General features: G+C 47.3%; 1 protein-coding gene and 2 long non-coding RNA genes across 4 annotated transcripts in view; 1 reads left to right on the top strand and 2 right to left on the bottom strand.

Annotated features, from left to right (window-relative positions):
• LOC146425589 (uncharacterized) overlaps positions 1-24,626 on the bottom strand; it is a 289,101-nt gene that overhangs the window by 68,813 nt on the left and 195,662 nt on the right. Inside the window, exon 2 of one of the 2 annotated variants that reach the window (XR_014846528.1) lies at positions 5,444-5,948. This is a non-coding gene — a long non-coding RNA (uncharacterized LOC146425589). Of the gene's footprint in view, positions 1-5,202; positions 5,949-24,626 lie in introns of those variants that run through there. The other variant, XR_014846527.1, reaches the window with a different exon arrangement.
• LOC146425591 (uncharacterized) overlaps positions 1-24,626 on the top strand; it is a 290,543-nt gene that overhangs the window by 132,688 nt on the left and 133,229 nt on the right. The gene's annotated exons all lie outside the window — the stretch shown is intronic.
• Positions 21,172-22,888, bottom strand: LOC146425593 (uncharacterized). Its single transcript, XM_085041523.1, has one exon. The coding sequence runs from the start codon at positions 22,850-22,852 to the stop codon at positions 21,527-21,529; it is 1,326 nt and encodes a 441-aa protein (XP_084897649.1). The 5' UTR covers positions 22,853-22,888; the 3' UTR covers positions 21,172-21,526.

The following is a 24,626-nucleotide window of genomic DNA, read 5'->3' as shown; positions in this document are numbered from 1 at the left end:
GGGTCAGTCCATCACCAGAATCTTCCTCCGCTGCTTAGGGAGAGAAGTCCTTCCCCTGTGTGGCCGTGGGGTCCCTCCCACAGGAGACAGTTCTGTGTGAACTCCTCCAGCATGGGTCCATCTCACGAGCAGCAGCACACACACCTGCTGCAACATGAGCTCCTCCACGGGCCGATAGTCCTGTCAAAACTGCCGCAGCGTGGGTCCCTTGCTCACGGGGTGCAGACCTATAAGGCCAGGCTGTTCCATCTTGGGCACAAGGTCTCTCTCTCTCCATGGGGTCTCCCACTGGACCACAGCCTCCTCCAGACATCCACCCGCTCCAGTGTGGGCACCTCCCCCACAGGCTGCGAGTGGATCTCTGCATCCCCCATGGACCCCACGGACTGCAGGGGAACAGCCTGCTCCTCCATGGTCTTCACCACAGTTTACAAAGGAAACCCGGCTCTGGCACCTGGACCACCTCCTCCCCCACCTTCTCCACTGACCTTGGTGTCTCCATATTGTTTCCCTCATGTGTTCTTACCTCCTCCTCCTTCTCTGGCTAGAAACAACTGCGTGTGCACTTTGTTTTCATTTCTTCTTTAATGTCATTACAAAGGTGTAACCAACCTCTCCAATATGCCCAGCCTTGGCCAGCAGCATGTCCATCATCTTCAGACCCACCAGGGATTGGCTCTGCTGGACATGGTGGAAGCTTCCAGAAGCTTCTCACAGGAGACATCTTTGTGGCCTGCCCACTACCAAAAATTGGGCCAAGCAGAACCAACACAGTCAACTACTACAGAGGATGCAAAAGCCAAAAGAAGTGGCCCTGATGCACTTGTAAAGCCCATCAGTTTGGAGACTCTTCATTTAATACAGGGAATTGATTAGCTGACAAAACAGCTAAAGAGGTTACTGAACAAGGTATCCTTGCACTAATACCTAGGAAAAAGTTGAATGTCCTGGAAGAAAATCCACATTATAGTAATCAGGACAGGCAGTTAGCCCCATCATTAGAAGCTATGGAAAATCCCAGCAGATGATTGGTAACCTCATGTGGGCAGGTAATTGTACCTCCACAATCAATGTATAACTGAACTAAAACATCAGGAAACACATTAGGAAATAAAGAATATGGTAACTAGCTTACAAAGGAATAAAGTAAGCACAAAGATGACAGAAATTAATAGATCTGTTATTGAAAAATATGGGATTTGTTTCCAAAATAATCCCAAGGAAGGAAGAAGGCTGCCTCTGGGGCTAGTAAAACAGGGGAATTCACCAGGTGATTATTGGCAAATTGATTTTGCAGAACTGCCCAGGCAAAATGGGACTGGTACATTTTGGTTTTGGTAGATACTTTTTCTGGATGGCCAGAAGCTTTCCCATGTCACACCAACAAGGCAAGGGAAGTCTCAAATATTTTGCTGAAATTGATATTTAATAGCACTGGGACTAACTCTTTAAAGTCTTAAAAGGCACATCCTTATCAACAGGTCATGGGGACAAGACTCACATGTACATCCTTTCCAACTGGAAGATATGGTGTGTGTCAGAACCTGGTATTTTGGACCAATCCAGGAGAAGTGGAAGGGGCCATATCAAGTCCTCTTGGTAAGCTACACTGCACTCAAGGTAGAAGGAATCAAGCACTGGGTTCATCACATGGGGGTAAAACCAGCAATCACACATTAAACACAGCAGAAAAAACCTGGAGTTTGTGGGTTTGGGGTTTTTTTACATAAATCCTATTGTTTTAGGTATAGAATATGATTTTCTAGGGGGATACTACTTACTGGATCTAAATGAAGATGACAAGTAATTGCATATTTGTAATAATAGAAACTATGTTGTGAACCTCTTGGAAGGGGAAAGTTAGTGCAAGATTTTGGCAGATTACAGAATGTAACTTCTATAACAGCTTGCTTATACACACCAACTGCTGCAGAAAATTTAGTTCCATGGGGAGCTTTAGTTAGCCATTTGGCAAAAATTTGGGAACACATGTGGGGAGGTGTCGCTGTTGGACCACTAGTGGAGTGAAGAGGCGAGACCTTTCGACTGCTAGAAAAGACTGACTTATTATTTAATTAACAACTTATATACATATCAGAGGGCCGTTCGGATTGGACCAATAATCATCCACCCCCAGGGATTGATTGGCCCAGGTGTTTGACTGCCTGTATCCAAAAGGCCGTTTCAATAACATGAAAGTTTTATCTTTATTTATAAAACATAGAAGAAGAAGAGAGAAATTCCCGTGGGAAAGGATCTGTGCTGCCACAGCTCCCCCTTTTTATTGAAGAACCAGAAGGCATTGCTTGTGAACCTCTGTGAATCAGCATGAAGGATCTGCTTGGTAGTGGCCAGTTACCAAACAGAGCCTAGATGGAAAACCGATAAGGGGTCTGCCCGGCGGTGGCCAGCCACCAAACAGAGCCCAAATCAGATGCTGATTTAAGGTGAACAGAGAGACTCTCCAGCAATACCCTGGGTAAAGCATCTATAAAACCTAATTCTATATTACAATTCTATAATTCAGTTAAAACGTGCTTTCAAAGTCCTTGCTTTCTGACTCAATAAAAACTTAAATTTCAGTCTCTGCTTGTGGAAGGACCGTCTTCCTGATGGCCGGTGTTCTGGCCATCATCAGAAGGATCATTTGGTGGGTGTTCTGCATTCTGGTTGTTATTTTGAGGTTGCCGGTTCTGTCTCTGGAGCCGTAGGTCTGGGCGAACGCATTTTGCAGGCAGCCATCGTACCCCAGTATCTGTGGAAACACAAGCATATCCACGACCCCAAGCAATAAGCTCATGCGGGCCTTCCCAGGTGTTAGTAAGTAAGTTCCGTACCCATACCTTCACCTGGGGCAAGCGCAACTCTCCTGACGACTGCAATGACAGAAAATGGTTCAAAATCACAGGATTATTCAAATTCGGTGGCACTGTAAGGTGATTGATTGTGTACAAAGCTTTTTCCAATTGGCTCTGTGGGGTTTCCCCATGCATTCCCCCTTTTTATCTTTCCAAGACATGCTTCAGAGTACCATGAGTGCGTTCAACAATGGCTTGGCCAGTAGGAGAATGTGGAATACCGAATTTATGGTCTACACCCCATAGGTGTAAGAACTGCCGCATCTTCTGCAAGGCGTAGGCAGGACCATTATCGGTTTTCACAGTGGCTGGCACCCCCAGGACTGAGAAGGCTAATTTCCAATGGGCAATGGCATCACGACTTTTTTCTCCAGTATGAGCAGTTGCCCACGTAGCTGAGGAGAAAGTGTCGATAGACACATACACATACTTGAATCGGCCAAATTCAGAAATGTGTGTCACATCCGTCTGCCAAAGCTGCAAGGCGTTTAGGCCTCTGGGGTTTATCCCTGGTGGCAGAGGTGCAGTGAGTCCGTGGCAATCAGCACAAGCGCTGACAATGTCACGAGCCTCAGTTGGTGTCAATTGAAACTGCTTCTGCAGGGTATGTGCACTCTGATGAAAGAAATTGTGCGATGCCTTGGCTTGTGCAATTTTGTCAGGCTGAGGTGCCACCCATGCAGGGTTGGCTAACATGTCAGCCCTGGCATTCCCTTCTGTTATAAAACCTGGTAATTTGGTGTGGCTTCGAATGTGCAGAATGTAATATGGATGCACTCAAACCTGAATCGCCTTCCACGGGGTTCGCAATAGTGAAAACAGAGCCACATTATTGACTTCTTTTAAAAGTGGACAATTCAAACATTTAGTTATATCCGCTACATAAGCAGAGTCAGTGACCAAATTCAAAGGCACCTGAGAGAACTGCTGAAAAGCCATGGCAACTGCTTTCAATTCAACCAACTGAGCAGAGCCTGTCTTGTGGCTTTTCAGCACTTGCCACTCAGATCCTTCCTTCCAGGTGACAATGGCCTTTCCTGTTTTCCCAGAACCATCCGTGAAGATGATGGGTCCATGAACTGGCACCCGACTGTTCTTTGGCCGCAACGTAAAACTGATTGAATTTGCCAGCTGCAGCAATTTGTGGCTGGGCAGATGATAAGCAATCTACCCTGAGAAACTTTGCAGTGCACTTTGCAAAGGAGCGCTATTAACAAGGCTCCATTCAAAGTTGTCCCGTGATACCAGAACAACAATCGTTGCAGGATCTGCTGCCATCAATTGTAAACACTGATGACGGCATTTGATTATCAGGCAAGCTATCAATTTGAACAATGTGGATACTGTCTTTTTTGGCTGATGGGGCAAAAAGACCCATTCCAAGATATGCAAAGGGTCAGCCCATTGTTTGTTCCACTGGCCAATGATACCTGTAGGATGGAGGTCTGGAGCAGTAATTAAAACAGTGATATCAGTAGAGGGATCCACTCGATAAACCTGATGAGCAGAAACAGCTTGCTGCACCTCATTCAGCACCTGTCGTGCCTCAGGAGTCAAATTCCGAGGTGTGTTTAGATCAGAGTCCCCCTTTAAAATTTTAAAAAGCAGGGAAAGTTTTGCATTGGTTAGTCCCAAATACGGACGTAACCAGTTCATGATACCGAGCAATTTTTGGGCATCATTCAGGGTCTTAATAGAGTCTGAAAACTGCACCTCTTGATGTTGTATAGTTTAATCCAAAATTTTGACTCCTAAATATTTCCAAGGAGGCTGTTGTTGAACTTTCTCCAGAGCTACTTGCAACCCATAGGAATGCAAGGCATCGAGCAGGTGAGGCTGTAACCTCTGCAGCTTGTCCTGGGTGGATGCTGCCACCAGTATATCATCCATATAATGGTAGCAGAGTGCCTCAGGAAACTGCTCACGGATTCCGGACAAGGCCTGAGCGGCATACCATTGACAGATAGTCGAGCTATTTTTCATGCCCTGAGGTAACACTTTCCATTGAAATCTCTTTACAGGCTCCGCATTATTAATTGCAGGCACAGTAAAGGCAAATTTTGGTCTGTCATTGGGGTGCAAAGGGATTGTGAAAAAACAATCCTTCAGATCAACAATCAAGATTTCCCACCCTGTGGGAATCATTGTAGGTTAGGGCATGCCAGGCTGTATGCTCCCCATACTTTCCATCACTGCGTTAACTTTTTTGAGATCTTGCAACCGTCTCCATTTCCCCGATTTTTTCTTAATCACAAAAACTGGGGTATTCCAGTGTCATGGGTTTTAGACAGGACGTTGCCAGGAGGACGCACAGAAAAAGAAAAAGGGCAACCAGGCTCCAAGCTTAAAGTTGCAAAAAAGGGATTTAATTACCTAACAGAGTTGGAGGATAAATGCAGGCAAAAATAAACTTTTCATGCAGTTTTTGTTCACTCCCCCCTCCCTCTTATGAACCTATAGTATTCACCCCCTTTCCTCCTTTACAATCAACAAGCCAGGTGGGGGGCAGGGTGTGGGGTCTCTTCTCAGTCCACAGAGCAGATTCTCAAATTTACTCATCACCACAATTCTTCTACTACAAATACTCTTTATCTCTACTTGTTTCTCTCTCTCTTCAGACAGTTTTTTTCTGCTCTCACCCCCACCCTCTTAAGAAGCAGTCTCTGCACTCACCCCCCCTTCCCTCTTTCCTAACCAGCAACACAGACAGGGGGCAGGTTGAGGGGTTCGTCTGGTCAGTCCAATCAGGGAGAGGGGGTTCTCTACTTAGCCAGGGGTCCTTCCCACAAGACAGTCCTCTAGGAACTTCTTTGGCGTGGGTCCAATCTCACGAGCAACATCCCGCCCGAATCCTGCTGCTTTGTGAGTCTTTTTGTCCATAAGGTGCTGTGCAAACTCTCCCAAGCCGAGGCCAGGCTGCTTCCATGCCAGGAGCAAGGCCTTTCTCTCTCAGTCAAGGCCTTTTGCAGTTTTAACTCTTAGATGAGACTCCCACTGGTTCACAGTCTTTTCCAGGCATCCACCTGCTCCTCTGGCGTGAGCTGTGGATGAATTTCTGCACTCCTGTGGACTCCATGGGCTGCAGGAGACCTCCTGCTCCCCCATGGCCTTCACCGTGGCTAGCAGAGTTTTCAGCTCCGGCACTGGGAGCCCCTCCTCCCCCACCTTCTTCACTGACCTTCGCATCTCCATGCTGTTCTCCCTCACATATTTTCACCTCCACCTCCTCCTCCTCCAACTATAAAGAAGTGAAAGAAGTGCGTGCCTGCTTTGTTTTGAATTTTTCTTAAATATGTTTTCACAGAGGCGTAACCAGCACCTCCAATTGGCCCAAACTTGTCTGGCAGCACATCCATCACCTTCAGAGCCATCAGAGATTGGCTCTGCTGGACTTGATGTAAAAACTTCCAGAACTTGCACTCAGGACACACAGGAGCCATCTTTGTGCCTTACCCCACCCCTCAGACACCTCCCCAGGCCTACCACAACAGCTTCTGAGGGGTCCAAATTTCTCCTAGATGTTAAAAAACACTTCCCTGATGTTTTGGGCCAATCAAAACCACCACATCCAGGGACCGGTAGAAGGCTCAATGTGTCCCTGTTGCAGTTGCTCCTGAACCAGCTGACAAAGGGCGACTAATTTCTCTTTTGGCAGGGGCCACTGTGGTTCCCATATGGGTGTGTTAGTTAGCCATGTCAGAGATAGCGTAGAATACGGTGCCCCCTTACACACACTGACCCCTGTCAAAAATTTGTCCCAATCCGCATCCCCCAGGCTGTCAACATGTCCCGCCTCCAGAGGTTCACTGGAGCTGAAGTAACATAGGGCTGGATTGTAGCCGTGTGTCCCTCTGGGTCTTTGACCAACACAGGTCGCTTACTCAGTCGGCTCTGTGTGGTTCCTCCTTGCCCCGCGATAGCTGATCCCGCAGGGGCTAGAGGCCATGAAGGAGGCCATGAAGTGGAGGAAAGGATCGTTGCATCAGCACCTGTATCAATCAAACCTCGCATCTGAATTTGGTGCGGACACACTTTCGGCCTGATGGGGGTACATGTCCTCTGTGGTGACTCATTAGAGATGGCAGCAGTGCAGTAGACCTGCGGAAGTCCTGGCAGTTCAGTGCTGTTACCTCTGCCAACTTGCTGGTCTACCCTGGGAACAGAAGACTCAAAAGGCAACAATTGAGCAATGTGAGTCTTTTCAGGGATGGTGACGGGGGGATCTGATGTGGAAACTGTAGTGTGAATCTGGCCTGAAAAATCAGCATCTATAATTTCTGGAAGGTCAAGGATCCCTTGGCTGGTGGCCTCAGGCCCTCCCACAAGCAGTGCGCCAACCCCCTGATCAAGGGGTCCATGCATATCCAAGGGAATCCTATGGGCATCGCCAGATTCTAGGACGACTGTTGCTGCGGTGTAGGCGTTGACTTGGGCTGAGCCTTGGATGCCTCCTCCACATTGACTGGATAGGCCTGTGTCACCGCCCTGTTCTGGGGGAACTGTCGTGACGGGGGGCAAATCCCCCTTTTTGCACCCCTCTTCACATTTCCCGACAGGGGTCGACCATCTGCATGGTACTTGGACCTGCAATATTCTGGACAGTGACCTGGCCTGCCACACCTCCCGCACTGAGGAATCCCAGTCCCCGAATTTTCCTTCTGCTTTGATTTGACTTGTTTGCGTTTGTTCCCAGCTTTGGGCTGTTTTTGTCCCTGATCAGGGGGTTCCCAACCAGGTGATAGAAATGCAGCTGTGTTGGTTTGAAAACAAACCAGTGGGAGATCACAAGTCAAGATTGAAATTAAAAATAAGTGAAATAATACAAGGAAAAAGCACTGACAAAGTCAGATACAACCTAACACCCTGTTAGGGTGGTGGTAGCAGTCCGACTGAAGTAGTCCAGTTGAAGCAGTGATCCTGTGAAGGTCTAGTCTCCAGCTGAAGATCCAGTGTAGCTCTCGTCCTCTGGGAACCCAGTAGACAGGGCTAGCTCAGGCAGTTCCAAGGCCAGGTTATATCCACGTGGGAACACCTGGTTCCTCCCTCCTCGGCAGAGCATCCCACAATGGGATGAGATAAGTCCATGAGTCACACGGTGGGTCCCTGATGGCCCATTGCCTGTCATCCGGAGTGGGTCATTAGCAGGTGATAGCAGCTAATGGCCCACAGCTGGTGGTAATAGAATACTTAACTACATCTATATTGCAACCTAGGACAGCAGCCAAGGCAGATTTCCCTTGACTATCTGCCTGCACTTTAGCACAAGCTTGTACCATGTCTGTGACTGAAGGATCCCCTGGTAGGGCATTTATGATCCTTCTACGCTCCTCGTTGGCATTGACTCTTGCCAACTGCTTGCACAATATCTGTCTCAATGTATCATCTTCCACCTGCTTTCCAAGGCTGCTGCTAGCTTCTCTACAAAGGTCAGGAAAAGCTCAGATTGCCCCGATGTATTTTTGAATACCGTGTTTGTGGGGCGATCACCTCTATAGTTTTTACAATGGCTCCTATACTGAGCTTTTGGGCTTGCTCCAGAATCTGAGGATCCCAAGCAGCTTGGACATTGGGGTTAATGAAATATCCTCTACCCATAAGGACATCAGCCCCAATCATGCGCCTAGGGTCCTCAGGAGGCAAGGACATATTGTCCTTTATCTGTTTTTCAACCATCATTCTCCAATTGTGCTCAAAATCTCCGTATTGCACGGAGTGAAACAAGACTTGAGCCAAATATGTAATATCAAATGGAGCAAGCAGATCACTATTTATCACTCTAATAATTTGCATAACATGGGAAGAAGAGATTCCATAAACTGTGACTTTCGTGAAAAGGTTATTTACTACCTTCCACGCAATGACGTCATGCTTGCTTTTCTTATCTGAGTCAGGGCCAGGCACAAACACCAGAAAAGCCTGAGCGTCTCCTTGTAGGAAGCTAGCATCACCCTGACCTGCTGTAGCAGCTCCACGGCCCTCCCGTCGTCTTGGCATCCCTAATGTCTCTATAAGTTCCCAGTGTCCTGCATCCAGCGGGCCCTGCTTGACTGATTCCCAGAAATGCAGGGAGTCACGTGGGCATAATAGCCCTGCGCTGTTTTGGCATCTCCAGGGGTTACTCAGAACCCAACACTTTTTTTGCTTCCCCGCCAGCACGAGCTTTCACCCAGGAGGAAGGAACCCTTCCTCGTCACTGTCTGAATCATCAGTGTAAGGCTTGCTATCTGTGAGCCATATCACAAATCACGGTGACTGGCTGGACACAGTGTCCGCGCCAAAAAACGGCACAGAGATGGGGTTGGGGGAGGGGCAAGAGGAGGGCGGCCATACAAGTGCATCATCAGGCACGCTCGCCGAGTTCGCTGGCACAGCGTCAGTTAAAATTGGATCAGCGCGCTGTGCAGAGGCTGCATCTGCCACTGAACCCGTCAGAGGGACTGGTACCTGTCTGTGTCCCAGATTCCCCTGCGCCCCCGCCGCCATGTTGGGTGCCGAGGTGGCAGTGAGCCCAGAAACCTTCCGGGGTCTTGGGGCGGGGACTTTTGCCCCAGTCCAGCCTGCACGCTGGATGTTCCATGAGCAAATCTCTGCCATATCTCGGCGGAATTTGGCCACTTTGGCCAGTAAATCCCTTAAAAGCCGAGATGAAGGGGGCTCGTCTGGCGGAGACCCAAAGTCTCGCATATCTGAGTCACAGGAAGCCTTTTTCAGCAGCGCTTCAGTGGACATGTCAATCAAATCTCCCAGACTGGAAGCACCGCCTGCCGGAGGCTTCTCTTCCGCTTCCCACAGGGCTGGCAAGGCCGGCGTGGCAGGCTCGGTCAGCGTGGCGGCCAGGACCCTGGAGTCCACGGCTGTTCTGGACGGAAGCAGGGTCTGTTGCTGTCCCGCCCGCGCCGTGGCCGGGCCAGCCATTTCTGCACTCTCAGTCCCTGTCCCCGAGGCAGCCGGCGCCGCGGCCGGGACCTCCGGTGGTGGTCTGCGTGGGGGGGAAGGGGCAGTGCCATCTCGCGGAGGCAGAGGGGAAGGAACTCCCGCCGCTGCTGGTGTCTCGAGGCCAGCCCATTCGCCCTCTTTCTTCAGCATCTCCACTAGCTGATCATTTGGGTGGGGGTAACTTCGTACGGTAAAATCATTTGGAGAATTATACTTGCTCTTTTTGGATTCATCCGCTGCTGACTGTGGGGCCTCGGGGTCAGTCTGGGTCGGGGTTTCCTTCGTGTGGTGCTCGTTGACAGAAAGCAAGGAATCTAGACAGAGAGCATCCAGCTCTGCAGTGTAAAATTCCTGTCCCCTTAACGCGTCCCAGACCACTCGCCATGTCCTGTGCAAGCGGATAGTTTTCTCATCTCCAAATATCATCTATTTCCACAAAGCCTTCCCCACCTTGAGCCACAAAGAACAGTCCACGTCCATGTCCCAAACTTCTGGGACTCCATTCTCGGCCGCCCACATCATTAAAGCCCTGGTCAGGTGCTGCTTTTGTGCGACCACTGGATCACACCAGGGGTCCTCCAAGAAAGCTCACAAAAGTTCGTCTTTCAGCATTGGAGAGTCCATCTCCATTCTGAAACTGAGCCGCACTGTGCGGCGGGAGGGGACAGGAGGGTGTACCTTTTCATTGCGTGCAGTACGCATCGGGGTTAACCAGATGTCCCTGTTGGACCGCTAGCGGAGTGAAGAGGCGAGACCTTTTGAGTGCTAGAAAAAAATTACTTTTTATTATTTAATTAACAATTCATATACACATCAGAGGGCCGTTCGGATTGGACCAATAATCATCCGCCCCCCAGGGATTGATTGGCCCAGGTGTTTGACCGCCTGTATCCAAAAGGCTATTTCAATAACATGAAAGTTTTATCTTTATTTATAAAACATAGAAGAAGAAGAGAGAAATTCCCGTGGGAAAGGATCTGTGCTGCCACAGGGAGGAAATAGCACCTATGCCAATTGGACAGGGATGGAAAGAGAATATTCCTGAACATGGACACATAAGAATGATACTGTTGAGAATTGTAAAATCTCAAATCCGGATCTGAATATAATTTCAGGAACTATTTATCGGCTGACAGATTGCACTAATACCCCTTGGGGATGTCAAATACCAGAAGTATGGAATAGCCCTCAAACAGGACAATGAGAATATATCCAGCCAGTTTAGTGGTGTCTAGACTGGGAAGGGAGTCCAGGCCTCCCAGAGGACCCCTTACAGGTAGGTATAAAATATCCTGATTTAATAAGGTCAAGGCAAATGGATCCAAGGACAAAGGAAAAGTGGAATTGCACTCAAATATGCACTTGTACTAGTAGGAATCCTGAGGTACAGCAGCTCATGACTGTGGGCCAGGCTCTAAGGTTGGGATGTGTTTGTAGAAATTATTCTACCTTTGTAGAAATTATTCTACCTTTCTTAATGACACCTGGTCTCACCTAACAAACAATGAGACTTGAAGAGATATTGACTGTCAGCAGGACATGGTAAAATCATTAGGACCCACAGGATGGGTAGGAAGTAATGGAATTTGGACCACACATTTTCCCTTAGGAGAATCAAGAGTACAATGGACACTGGGAGTATTAATGTTATGTCCCTTGTGGAAGGAGTCACCCTTGAGAACCCAACTATGGGGGAAAGTTAAACGTTATGAAACTTGGAAACATCCCAGTATGGGAACTATAGTGGGATGGATTTTAGAATCCATCTTTAGTCCGCAAATATCTACCTTTAGGAACAGACCAGCCATACAAAATTTGACTCTACAAGTGTGTCTTGGTTTGAAAGACAGGTGTCATTTAAGGAAGGTGGGAACCACCCTTAGAATAGAGGATATGATCCCCCTTCCCTCCAAATTATTATAACTTTGAAATCAAGGGCTTTCAGGCAAAGATATGGGAAAAGGAATAACAGCTCTTTACTAGTATGTATAACGAGGCAAACAAGCAACAACAACAGTAGCAACAACAGACAAAACCAGAAACCCGGTGGCAGCCTGCTCTGGGCTGCCAGGCACCCTTCCCTTTGGTGCAGTTACAGTCACAGCCAGCAGGGGCGCTGTTGGGCTCCCAGCCGGGCAGGGCAGGTGCGATGGCTCCCTGCGCAGCTGCAGAGGGCGCTGTGGGGCGAGGTCGGCTCGATCTCTCACATGGATTATGGCAGACTGGCTGGACAGCAGGACAGGCTGGACAGCAGGACGAGCTAGACGGCACGACGGGGTGCAGCAGGGAGATCAGAACAGCAAGCTGGAGCGGCAGGGCTGACTCACCCTGGCTAGCAAGCAAAAGGTGGCAGAAACTCCACAGCTATGGCAGAAGCCACAGTGTGTCCCGGCAGGTGGGGGCACGGGGCAGCGACAGCCGCGGTCCTTCGCGGCAGCTGCTGGACACAGCTGGGGAGACACACACGCTGGGTGGGGGAAAACGGTAGGAATCCTGTGCTTTTCCCAAATGAAAGCTCACCCAGCAAGGAAAAGAAGGCAGTGCAGAGCCGGGCTCCCACGGTCGCAGAGAAAGGAAGATAGCAGCTCCACTGTTCCCCCTCCAATGCCCAGCGAGCAAGTGGAAGCTACCCACAGCCAGATGCTCTCCTCTGCTCACCCCACCCTGGCAACATCTTTTGTCTTCCTTAAGTATCGACAGTTAGGGTATCTTAGCAACAGATGGGACAAAATTCCCTAAGAGAAAGAAAACAAAAGGAAAAATCCCAACCTCCAACAAAATGGAAACTTTAGTGAATGCAATTCAATTGGGGTTTACTGAAATAAAAGAAAATTGCAAACCACAACTAAAATGGCCTTACAAAACAGATTTGCTTTAGACCTATTGCTGTTGCATAAACATGGAGTATGCAGTTACTTGAATTTAAACAACAATACTTGTGTGCACATTCCAAATATGTCTGCTGAACTGGATGATCAAATAGGATAAAATTGGTTGCTGCATCTAGCAGAGAATTAATGGCAGGATTAGAAAGTAAATGGTTGAATAAAATATTTAAAGGATTTGGATTTTCTTTGACTGGTTGGTTGGCCTCACTTTTGCAAAGTATAATTGTGATCATAGTAATAATTGTGATTATGATACTTGCTTTAAGCTGCATAAAAACCACAATTGCTAATGCATTGAGAGGAACTTATATGATGTTAGTAAAAAAAGCAAAATGAGGCTTATGAAGGCTTGAAGGGAAAAGAAGCTTCACAAGCCTCAAAGGGGGGGGAATGTTGCAAGATGAAAAAGCACCTACACCTGGTGGGCTAATACAATGCTTATTTTTCAAAAACTACTGGCCTGTGGAACTGCACAATGCCCATTGCATATGAAGAACTGGAAAGCAACCAGCCCCAGTTGTGCCAACTTTTACCAGTTCACCAGGTGGTCAGGTATGACCTTGGGGTCACCAACCAATAGGGACCACCAATAAGGCCCTGTCAGAGACTGAAATGGTTCATGCCTTACACATTGTTTTGAAGGAGTTTTGCCCATTATAGCAAAGACTGTATAAAGAAGCTACAACCACTGAAGCCCACCCCTCCTTGAAGATGCCTGACTGGAACTTTGGACTGTGAGTTTGAAGCACAGAATTGACTTCACAACTCAGATAGTCATGAAGAAGGTATGTGTTTATTCCAGCTGGGGTGCATGGGGGGTAGCCCCTCCAAAAGCATGCACACTGTCAGCAGCACTTTGTGGCTAGCACAGTTTTTCCCATGAGAGGTTTTCTTGTGTTTTGTAAATAAAGATAAAGTTTGGATGTTTTGGAACAGTGTCCCAGAACTTGGGCAGTGCAGGCCTGGCCAATCAGGCCTGGGGGAAGGCTTCTGACTGACCAATCTGGGTGACTTTTGAGAACTCTATAAATGTGATGAAATCAAAACAATAAAAATCATTCCTTCTTGCCACTGAGAACCGATGCATTCATTACTCTGCTAGCTGCTCAACAGCAACAGCATTTCACTTGGTTTATATTAGGTTACAGGTTACATATGCAAAAAGTTAGACAAAGCCCCTATACATATTCATTACTTTCCCCGCTTCGTATTATAATGAGTTCAAAGTTCATTTAAATATGCTCACGCAAGTGCAGTGTCACAGATTAATTGTGGGCAAGGGTCCCAAATGATTAATTAGGTCAATATCGGTAGTCTTCCTCACGATGAACTGTTCACCCTGTTCTCTTGCGCATGCTCCCTTGGTTCTTGGTCCTAGTCCAAGCCTGAGAACCAACTTGTACCAGTTCAGAGTCTGAGGGCAGGATGCTTGGTCACACTTAGTGGTTTTTCTCAATTATTTGGCTCTCTTCTCTCTATCCTCCCCGATACTAGGTAGGCACAAAATCATTAAGCGAATAATAAATTGTCTTCAGCAGGCAAATCTTAGTAAATCATTATCCAATCTCTGGCCTTCTAAATCAGTTCAAAAGTTACTATTATTATTATCCAGCTTCTAGTTCTTTCAAATTAATAATTTCTATTTTACCCTAAATCAAGTTAAGCCACTGAAGGGAATTCAAGATAAAACGCTATTTTTCAGTCATCTCAGGTCTAGAAAAACAAACAAGGCTGGGGGAGAAGAATGTATCCACAAGAAAGCCAAACCCAGCAGCTGTGCTGAGAATCCTCTCTATCGGGGCTCAGGGTGGGGAAGGCCATAGCCCACAGACCCATGTGCCAAGGGCAGGTTGACACAGACTCCCCCCCAACTGAGGGGGGAGGAGGTTTTGGGTGTGTGGCATAACCTCTAGTCAGAGGCAGTGAACACCCATCCTCCCTTAGATAAACTGGTTCAGCTATGAAACCCCCAACCCCAGGAAGGCCACATACCAACAGGACATTCATGTAAGATGCAGCTGAGAGGGTGTCATAATCCATCAAAGACCCCCTGAAGTGCTCCCAAGACTCATTCCTGAGGCCTTGCACCACAGGACTGCATGTGATGGAAAGTGATGAAACAGATCCAGAGTCTGTTGCAAGAGACGGTGTCAAACTTGCTCCCCCCTCCCTTTTTGCCCTGGGGAGGTACCTGGGCATTCCCACCTGGCCTGAGCGTATATTAGTCCATTGGATTCTGTGTTTTTCAGGGGACCCGCACCACCAAGAAGACCAGCTGGAGAGGATAATCAGGACACCGATGGGATCCACAGAGCGGTGGTATTTTCTTTAATCTGTCTATTTTTCTGTCACCCCACATCTTTTCTATTTCTTTCTCTACCTTTTTTTCTTTTTCTCTCTCTTTCATATTTACTATTGAATAAATTCCATACTATTGAATTTGGCATATGGACTCCTTGCACCTTAATTAGGGCAGAGGCATTTCTAATCATTTTAATAACTGGACCATAACATTATTTTGGTGCAGCAAGCAGACAAAAGCTCTCTGACCCGAAGTGCCTTTGAATATAGTATGGTCTCCTCTGAGGGGATTATTTCATGTGGTCTTTTCTGTAGAGACCCAGGGACTCTTGAGAATTTCAAGTCAGCCTCCTCTGAGGGGGTTGTGGAGATTGAGGTCTCTTGAACTCTTGGGAATTCTGACACAACTTCCTCTGAGGGAGTTGTGGAAATTGTGGTAAACAGATTTAGGGGTTTAGTTCCCTTTCATGTGTTTTGTTGTGGAGAGCCAGAATTGGCAGGTTTTGAGTCCTTGTCTTAGTTTGAAAGACAGGTGTCTGCCGAGGAAGGTGGGAACCTCCCTTGGAATGCAAAATACGACCTACTGTCTTGGTTTGAAAGACAGGTGCCTGCTAAGAGAGGTGGAACCCTCCCTTAGAACAGAGAATGTGATCTCCCTTCCCTCCAAATTATTTTAATTTTGAAATCAAGGGCTTTCAGGCAGACGTATGGGGAAAAAAAATAACAGTTCTTTACTAGTATCTATAGCAGAGTAAACAAGCAATAACAAGAATAACAACAACAAATAGAACCAGAAACCAGTAGCAGATGACTTTTTGAGCTGCCGAGCACTTTCCTGTGTGGTGTAATCACGGTCGCAAGCAGCAGGGGCGCTGTTGAGCTCCCGGCCGGGCAGGGCAGATGCGATGACTCCCGAGAGGCTGCAGGTAGCGCTGTGGCACAGGGTCAGGTCAACCTCAAGCAGCTGGTAATGGCAGGCAGGCTGAGAAGCAGGCAGGCAGCTTGGAGCAGCAAAGTGGGGTAGCAGGGGCAGGGGCTGGCTCTCTCCCAGGCTAGCCAGCGAGGTAGCAGGGACTCTGCAGTCACAGCAGCTGCTGCGGTCTCGTGCAGCGAAAAGGGGGCATGCGGCAGGGACAGCCGGACTCCCCCATAGCTGCTTCGAAAACGCAGCCAGGAAAACATGCCCTCCCGGTTGGGAAAAAGATTGAATCAAAGCTCACCCAGCCAGGAAGAGAAAAGCAGAGCACAGTTGGACCTCCTGTGGTAGCAGCCAGAAGCCAAGAGCAGTCCCTTTCCTCCTGGTGTCCGACGAACCAGTGTCCCTCCAGCCGGGAGAGCTTCCTTCTCACAACATGCCCAGCCCAGAGTCTTTGTCTCTTACAAAAGACTTAATAGTTCTGAGCACCCAGCCATTTGTCTCCTAGTAACAGGATGGAGGAAAATTCCGACTTACCCAACCTCCAACACCCACTTTGCTCCAAATTATTATAACTTTGAAATTAAGGGGCTTTCAGGCAAAGATATGGGAAAAGGATTAACAGTTCTTTACTAGTATGTATATGCATAATAAGGCAAACAAACACCAACAATGGCAGCAACAACAAACAAAAACAGAAAACCCAATAAACAGTCTCTTCCTGATCCTTAAGCAATTTCCCCTTTGGTGTGGTTACGACCACAACCGGCAGGGGCGCTGGCAGGCTCTCGGTGGGCAGGGGAGGTGCAATGATTCCTCCACGGCTGCAGGGGGTGCTCTGGTGCGAGCTTGGAGACCATGCAGTTGATAGTGGTTTGGCCAAGACGGGAAGTCACAGGTGGCAGCTGGTCGCGGTTGCTGGGCTACTGCACAGAGGAGGCCTGTACGGGGACACCCTGCATGTTGGCTTCCGACCCTCCCCTGCAACGGCCGGGTAACAAAAAGAGAATTAAGCAGACTTGCAGAGCAGCAAATCGCAGCAGACCAGGATCTCAGAGTCCAACACACAGGAGTGTCCGCAGCAATGCATTGCAGGCAGAGGGTCCGGCGAGAACCGGTCCCGATGTTTTGGCACCACACGTGCTGGTTCTGAGCTCCGAGCGGTCAGGGGGCAGGGAAACAGGCAAAGAGCTTCTTCCTCCCTGAAAACTGGACTCCCCATAAACCCAGCCAAAACCTTTGGGGTAGCCCAATCACCTTTTTTCTTGCGGTGTCATCCCCAACCCGCCCCCAGCCAGGGCCATTTCAGTGGACTGTTGCGACACCAAGCTACATCTTTTGTTTCCTAATTGCACCGTTTGTCTCTCACTCAACGCCATCCCCCTGCATTGTCCTTCTTCCAGGTAGCAGACTGGAAAAAATTCACTGAAAAACCAAACCCAAAACAGTCCTGAAGCCAATTCTGCAGGTCCTGTCTTCTGGGGGGACCCCCCTGTGCCTTTTAGAACATAACAGTTTGTTTTCAGTTCAAAAAAGAAAGCTAAAACAAGGTTTTTGTTGAGGGGATTAGGGCTCTTTTGGTAGAAACTCTTAGAAATTTGAATGCAGCTTCTCTGTGGGGGTTTTAGTAAAACTTTAGGGGAAAAATTACTGTCCTGGTGATGCCTTAAAAGCTGGTAAAAATATGAGGCAGACACTGAGGCTTGGATTGACTCTACAACTCAAATAGTTATGAAGTAGGTATGTGTTTATTCCAGCTGGAGGTGCATGGGGGTAGTCCCTCCAAAGGCAGGCACACCATCCGCAGCACTTCACTAGGTTTATATTAGGTTACAGGTTACATATGCATAAAGTTACACCAAGTCCCTATACATATTCATTACCTATCCCCGCTTTGTATTATAATGAGTTCAAAGTTCATTTAAATATGCTGGCGCAAGCGCAATGTCACTTAATTAATTGAGGCAGTGGTCACTAGGGGTCGTGGGCAGGTTTGGGAGGAAGTAACCGGGGTATTCCTCGAGATGAACTCTTCACCTTGTCTCCTTGCGCATGCTCTCTTGGTTCTTGGTCCAAACCCAAACCTTAGAACTAACTTGAACCAGTTCTGGGGTGCGAGAGCAGGATGTTCAGTCACACTCAGTAGTTTTGATCAATTATTTGGCTTTCTTTTCTGTATCCTCCATTTTACTAGGTAGGCACAAAATCCTTAAGCAAATGATACATTGTCTTCAGCATGCAGTTCTTAGTCAAACATTATCCAACCTCTGGCCTTCTAAATCAGTTCCAAAAAATTATTTTCCAGCTTCTAGTCCCCCTAAATTAGTAAATTCAGCCCCCCTTTTCTATAAAATTAGTAAATTCTTTTTCTAGTAAATGGATTCTTCTTCTAACAAGCTTCTGCGATAGGCATCTCTCAATGCCTTTCCATGTACATTGGATAAAGTGGTTAACATGGATAGCTTCTTTAACATCCTATAATTCCAAACAAGTAACATAACAAAAGAAGGCTAATACCCACTAAAATTAGTAAAACAATTATGGGGTGACAATGTATTAAGGATACCAGTTGCAGCAGGTGACCATCCAAAAAGCATATCCCACCAGTGATGATCCACATCCTGTCTTGCTCTTTGTAAGACTCTGCTTATTTCTTCTGCATCATGGTGAATGATTATTAAAGATTTCTTCCCACTTTTTTGAATTCATTTAAGGATGTTAATTAAGTCTTGATGCTCTACTAATTGTCTTGCTAACGTAAGATTAATCCCAATAGGTATTAATGATAATTCATGATACATTGTGTAATTGGATTTTATCAATTGATGAGATACAACTGGTGCCAAATACAAAAAGTCACACCCAATGATCTTCACAAAATTACAAATGCAAAAATTAGAATGATTTTTAACATCCAAGGTAATGTTATCATTATCTATTTTTATAAAAACACAAATTGTTCTTAAGCAAACACAACCCTGACCAATATATACAAGTACTGTTTTCTGATTAGTATCCAGGTGAACTTCAAAGTGGCAAATACTTTGCTGAACATCTAGACATATGTCTTTGGCATTGATTGTGTTACTCTCACAAATAAACCCTTGTTCTTGTGTAATGCATGATTCTATATTTACAGTTTGCCATTTCTTATCAACCATCCAGGCCCATAATCTATGTTCAGAAGGGTAAAACACTGCTTCATCATGGTTTAATCCTAAAGGAACAACAGGGTGTATTACATAAATTGCGGCATTGCATATAGTAAGTACAAAGGCTGTAGCTGTGTGCCGGGGTTTGACCCTGACTAAACGCTGACACTCCAGCTCTCTCTTGCTGCAGATATGCAGGAGAGGGGAAAGGAAAAAAAACTGTAAAAACACACACCAATTTCATTAATTAAGTGAGATAGGACATTGGTAGGAGGACGCACAGAAGAAAGGGCAGACAGGCTCTAAACTTAAAGTTGCAAAGTGATTTAATTACCTAACAGAGTTGGAGGATAAATGCAAGGCAAAAATAAACTTTTCATACACTATTTTGTTCACTCACCCCCTCCCTCTTACGAACTCATTTTTATTCACCCCCTTTCCTCTTTTTAACCAACAAGCTCGGGTAGAGGGGCAGGGTGTGGGGTAGTTTCTCAGTCCACAGAGCAGGTCCATAAATCTATTTATCACTACAATTCTTCTACTACAAATACTCTTTATCTCTACTTATCTCTGTCTCTCTCCAGACAGTTTCTCTGCTTTCACCCCCACCCTCTTAAGAAGCAGTCTCTCTGCTCACCCCCCCTTCCCTCTTTCCAAACCAACAACACGGGCAGGGGGCAGGGTGAGGGGTTTGTTTTCTGGTCAGTCCATCAGAGAGAGGAGTTTTCTACTTAGCCATGGGGTCCCTCCCACAAGAGACAGTCCTCTGGGTAATTCTTTGGCATGGGTCCAATTTCATGAGCAACATCCCGCCCGAATTCTGCTGCAACGAGTTTTTTTGTCTATAGGGTGCAGACTCTCCTGAGCCGAGGCCAGGCTGCTTCCATCCCAGGAGCAAAGCCTTTCTCTCCCTTGCAAGGCTTTTGTAGCTTTAACTCTTTCAATGAGACTAACTGGATCACAGCTTCCTCCAGGCATCCACCTGCTCCTCTGGCATGGGCTGTGGGTAGAATTTCTGCATTCTTGTGGACTCCATGGGTTGCAGGGGGACCTCCTGCTCCCCCTATGGCCTTCACCACTGCTAGCAGAGGGTTTCAGCTCCGGTGCCCAGAGCACCTCCTCCCCTACTTTTTCCACTGACCTTGGTGTGTCTATGTTGTTTTCCCTTCACATATTTTTACCTCTACCTCCTCCTCCTCCTCCTCTAACTACAAAGAAGTGCGTGCCTACCTTGTTTTGAATTTTTCTTAAATATGTTTTCACAGAGGCGTAACTAGCACTTCTAGTTGGCCCAAACTTGGCCAGCAGCATGTCCATCACCTTCAGAGCTATCAGAGATTGGCTCTGCTGGACTTGATGAAAAAACTTCCAGAACTTTCTGTCGAGAGTCGCCCGAATATAGCACAAACACTCATAGAGGTATTGGTGCTATTTCATTTATTCTCATCAAACAAGCATTATTATAGACAAAAGCATTGTTCACGCGACACACTGGTATACATGATTGGGTATTTGCTTGCATTCACGCGCCTAATCTAACTTGCTAATTGGCTGTAAGCTTCTAATCATGCTCTGCTAGCATCAGTTAAAGTCTTGCCCGTGTGATTTCCCTATCTTGTTTTAATTCTTCTATGTTGTTCACATTCTTGGCTCTTATGTTTCTTTATCTCCTGGGAAAGGCATTTCAGGGTCAGTCACACAGGCTGGGTTGTGCATATAAATTCCATTTAAATGGCCTTGTTCTGCGAGCCATGCTTCAACAATTCCCCCTTTTTCTTTTTGCACAAGCCAGGCTTAATTGACTGTCCTTATTAGCATGCGCTGTAAGCATTGCACTATGCATGGCAAAATTGTTAAAAATAGCAAAACTACAATTAAAATGAGCACAGCTGCTTGGATCAGATCTTTGAACCATCCAGTAATTCCCAAACTTTTCAGCCACCTGGTAAAGGGGTCCCGGACCCCCAAACTCAGTTCGGGATTGGGTAGGCTGCTTAAGCGGAGCCTGGAGAGGCAGCCCGCTCTCGGGCGGAAGCGGGGCGACCTGGAGCTTGGCAGAGCTCCCGGAGGAGCAGTGCAAATCAGGGATCAAAAGCAGACACAGGAGATGCAGGCAGTCAGCCCAGCGGTCCAGGGGATTTATTAAAAGGTAAGGGGAGATGGAAGAGGGAAGGAATAGGGCTGGATCGGCAAGCTCAAAGCGGGGTTTCTGCATTGCATTGCGGCTTATAAAGGGGGGGAAAAAGGGAGGGGAGAAACCGAAAGAACCAACGGGGTACATAAAACTCTGGATTGACAATAACTTGATCTTATGGGGGAACAAGGGGGGAGGATACAGAACTTTAAATTTTCCAATCAGAGAACACGGCAAAGGCAGACAAAGGAGAACTTTCTAGAATTAATATGGGAGGGGAGATAAGGTGGGCCAATAGCTTTACTTCAAGGCTCTCTGGGAGCACCCCCTTTAGGGTTGCTTTATTCCCATGACTCGTCCCGTGGGGCAATGCAACTGCTAGGGACGCTCAGCTGAGCTAAAGCTACCGCAACATCTTCCCCTTTCTTGTTTGATAGAAGCGAGAGAAGATATTTAACAAATAAAGTTTTAAACAGAGCTAGACTTATAATAATCAGGAATACAACTAACAGAACTGAGGCAATTGATCCAGCGATTGAGGCAGCCCAGCTGGAGAATCCCCAACCTTCGAACAAGTTGTCCCACCAAGTTTCGGATTCAGTTTTCAAATCGGCGATGTGGGACTGGATTGCTCGGATTTTGGAGGAAATGCTCTGGCCGTGCGTGGAAAAGTTGAGACAGCACATTCCTTCAAAATCTTCGCAACCGTGCCCGTGAGCGAGCAAGAGAAAGTCAATGGCAGCTCTATTTTGTAATGTTGCATGTTTTATGGCCTCCTCATCCTCCAGGAGCTGGCTCAGGGCTGACGATGTTAGCCTTGCATGCTTTCCGAGCCAGCACTCTAGTTTTTCAATGTCGTCCAAGGCTTTGTAAACTGCAACCCAAGGGACCAGGATAGAGGCTGCAATTCTTTTTGATTTTGGCCAGGTTACAATAGTATCATTACACTTTTCGTCTACATCAATTACATTTCTTTTTTGGCGGGTCAATTTGACCAAATTTTTCCAATTTAGGAGTTGTCTCTTATCCGGCGTAAATGTTACGAGCTTCCCAAGGGTGCAGGGCCCCCCCCAGAGGCAAGCTGAGATTCCTGCCCAGGCTCGGTTGCCACAAATGTAAAAGACCCCTTTCGGTAAGATCTTGGGATAAGCGTTGGACAGGGCTGGCTCGGGAGTGGTGTAATTACACCAGGAGGACGCATCATTTTTTTCGTCGACATGGATATGAAAGAATGGCAGTGGTGGCATATCAAAGCCATCTGGTCCTTCTACAGCCCCCTCAGGAATGTGCAGGTTATATCTCTGTGGGCTGTTAAATTTCACACAAAGCGCCGCTTGGGTGGACCCCAACAATTCTAATTCTTGGGGCCCCACCGTGCCAGATGGAAGCCTGTAGTCAACCCATTCCTCCCAAGAGTTTACCGGAGCAGGATAGGAGTGGTACTTGTCTGCAAAGGGAAATTCACCTCTTTGCAGGGGAATCCCAATGAGGCAAGTTGCCATTGGGTTCTCCGCTCGATCCATTGCCAAGCACAGTCCATCCTGCTTTAGGGTTTTCGCCAGGGTGGTCCAAACATTCATCCTCGGCTGTGGGACAATGAAGCTGCAGGACAGCGTGAGGACGACAGTGAGACAGGTGAGGCGAAGGATGTCACTGTGGGGGTTCATCTTTGCGGGGGCACTCAGCGCTATCACAAACCTTTAAAGTAAAGCACAAAGATCAGCAAACAACAGAACATAAGGTTTTGGACGGCAGGGGAGCTTTGGGGTTCCTTTGCCGGTCTCTAATTGCTCTGGGAATGAGGGTAAAAGGTAAATTCTCTGGAGAACTTAAGGGAGGGAGTCTGTGGGGAAATCAAAAGCAGTTAATTCTGATAGGTATGATTCAGGGGGTACCATTGTTTGGTTTTCAGGCTTTTTCTTTTTGTTCTTCCATCCAAAGAAGAACAACATTGTCCAGTCAGGCTTGATTCACTTGGAAGCGAAATGCGCCTGTTTGCTTTTGTCTTTCGGGGCGTAGGGCTTTACCCACTTGCTGGGTATCTATTTTGGACCTGCAGGTGTCGACATGCAGGCATACCCTCACCCCCACGTTATCAATGGAAAAGGTCCTTGAATTAAAAGAGTTTCAGGGTCTCTCACGAGCACCAGCAGTTGGACCTTCAGTTTTGCTCATTTATCGTTGGAAAAATGCTTGAATACAGGCGGCAGTGGTTCGTCAAAGGAGTTGTTCAGGAAATTTATTGTAAACAGGGCTTTGCTCAGCCTCATCTGAGGGGTGTTCACTTCATTTCCCCCTCTCTGACGGGCTGAAACAGTTTTCAGGGTTCGGTGGGCCCTTTCGATAATTGCTTGCCGGGTCGGCAAATGGGGGATGCCTGTGACATGAGAGACTCCCCATTTGTTTAGAAATTGTCGCAGCCGGGTTGAAATGTATGCTGGCCCATTATCTGTTTTTATCTGCTGGGGGACTCCCAGGGTGGAGAAGGCCAACAGGAGATGGTTAATGCAGTCTTTGGCCTTCTCACCCGCGTGAGCGGAAGCGTACATCACACTGGAAAAGGTGTCCACGGACACATGAACGTATTTCAATCTCCCAAATTCTGGGAGGTGGGTCACGTCGGTCTGCCACACCTGGCAGCTCTCGGTACCACGAGGGTTCACCCCGGAGAGGTGAGCGGGCAACTGATCTTTAGAACAGTTTGGGCAGGTGAAAATGATGGCCTTTGCTTGGTCTCTTGTCATACCAAACATGCGGACCAGGGCAGCACTGTTTTGATGATAAAATTGATGGCTCAGCTTGGCTTGCATAAAAGTGTCTGGGATGTTAGGTGACATTGCTGAAGCCGCGAGCGTGTCTGCCCTTTTGTTGCCCTTGGCGATGGGCCCTGGCAGGTCTGTGTGTGCTCTGACATGCATTACAAAGTAGGGTTGCTCCCGATGGGAAAGGGCATCTGTGAGCCTCAGGAGCAAGTTAAACACAGTCAAATTCGAGGTTTCTTTTAGTGCCAAATTTTCTGCCCGGAGGGTGACTCCCGCAACATAGGCAGAGTCAGTAATTAAGTTAAATGGTTCGGGGAACCTCTCGAAGGCTCTGACCACAGCAGCAAGCCTAGCAACCTGAGGCGATCCTTGGACCACCTCGACATCGGCTTCCCACTGCCGTGTCTGGGGGTTCTTCCAGGTAAGCACAGACTTGTGCAAAGCCCCGGAGCCATCTGTGAAAATGGTCAAAGCATTCTTTATTGGATGCTTCGAGAGGAGAGGTTTTGGAACCAGCCGAAATTCAGTGTCAAATAATTTGTGGTTTTTGTGTCCCAATTGGATTTTCCCCGTAAAGCCCTCCAAGGCATATTGTAGTGGTTCAGAAAATTTTAGGAAGAATTCCAAATCTTCCGATTGAAAGGGCACCTGTATCCAGGTGAAATCGAGACCCGCAAGA

The sequence above is a fragment of the Lichenostomus cassidix genome, chromosome W (assembly GCF_008360975.1).
Source record: "Lichenostomus cassidix isolate B80296 chromosome W, HeHo_3.0, whole genome shotgun sequence".
NCBI classification, from domain to species: domain Eukaryota; kingdom Metazoa; phylum Chordata; class Aves; order Passeriformes; family Meliphagidae; genus Lichenostomus; species Lichenostomus cassidix.
This window is presented reverse-complemented; position numbering and strand designations above follow the sequence as displayed.

Bases quoted from the DNA above. Each gene is read 5' to 3' on its own strand.
- LOC146425593 (XM_085041523.1), bottom strand. From the start codon at position 22,852: ATGAACCCCCACAGTGACATCCTTCGCCTCACCTGTCTCACTGTCGTC.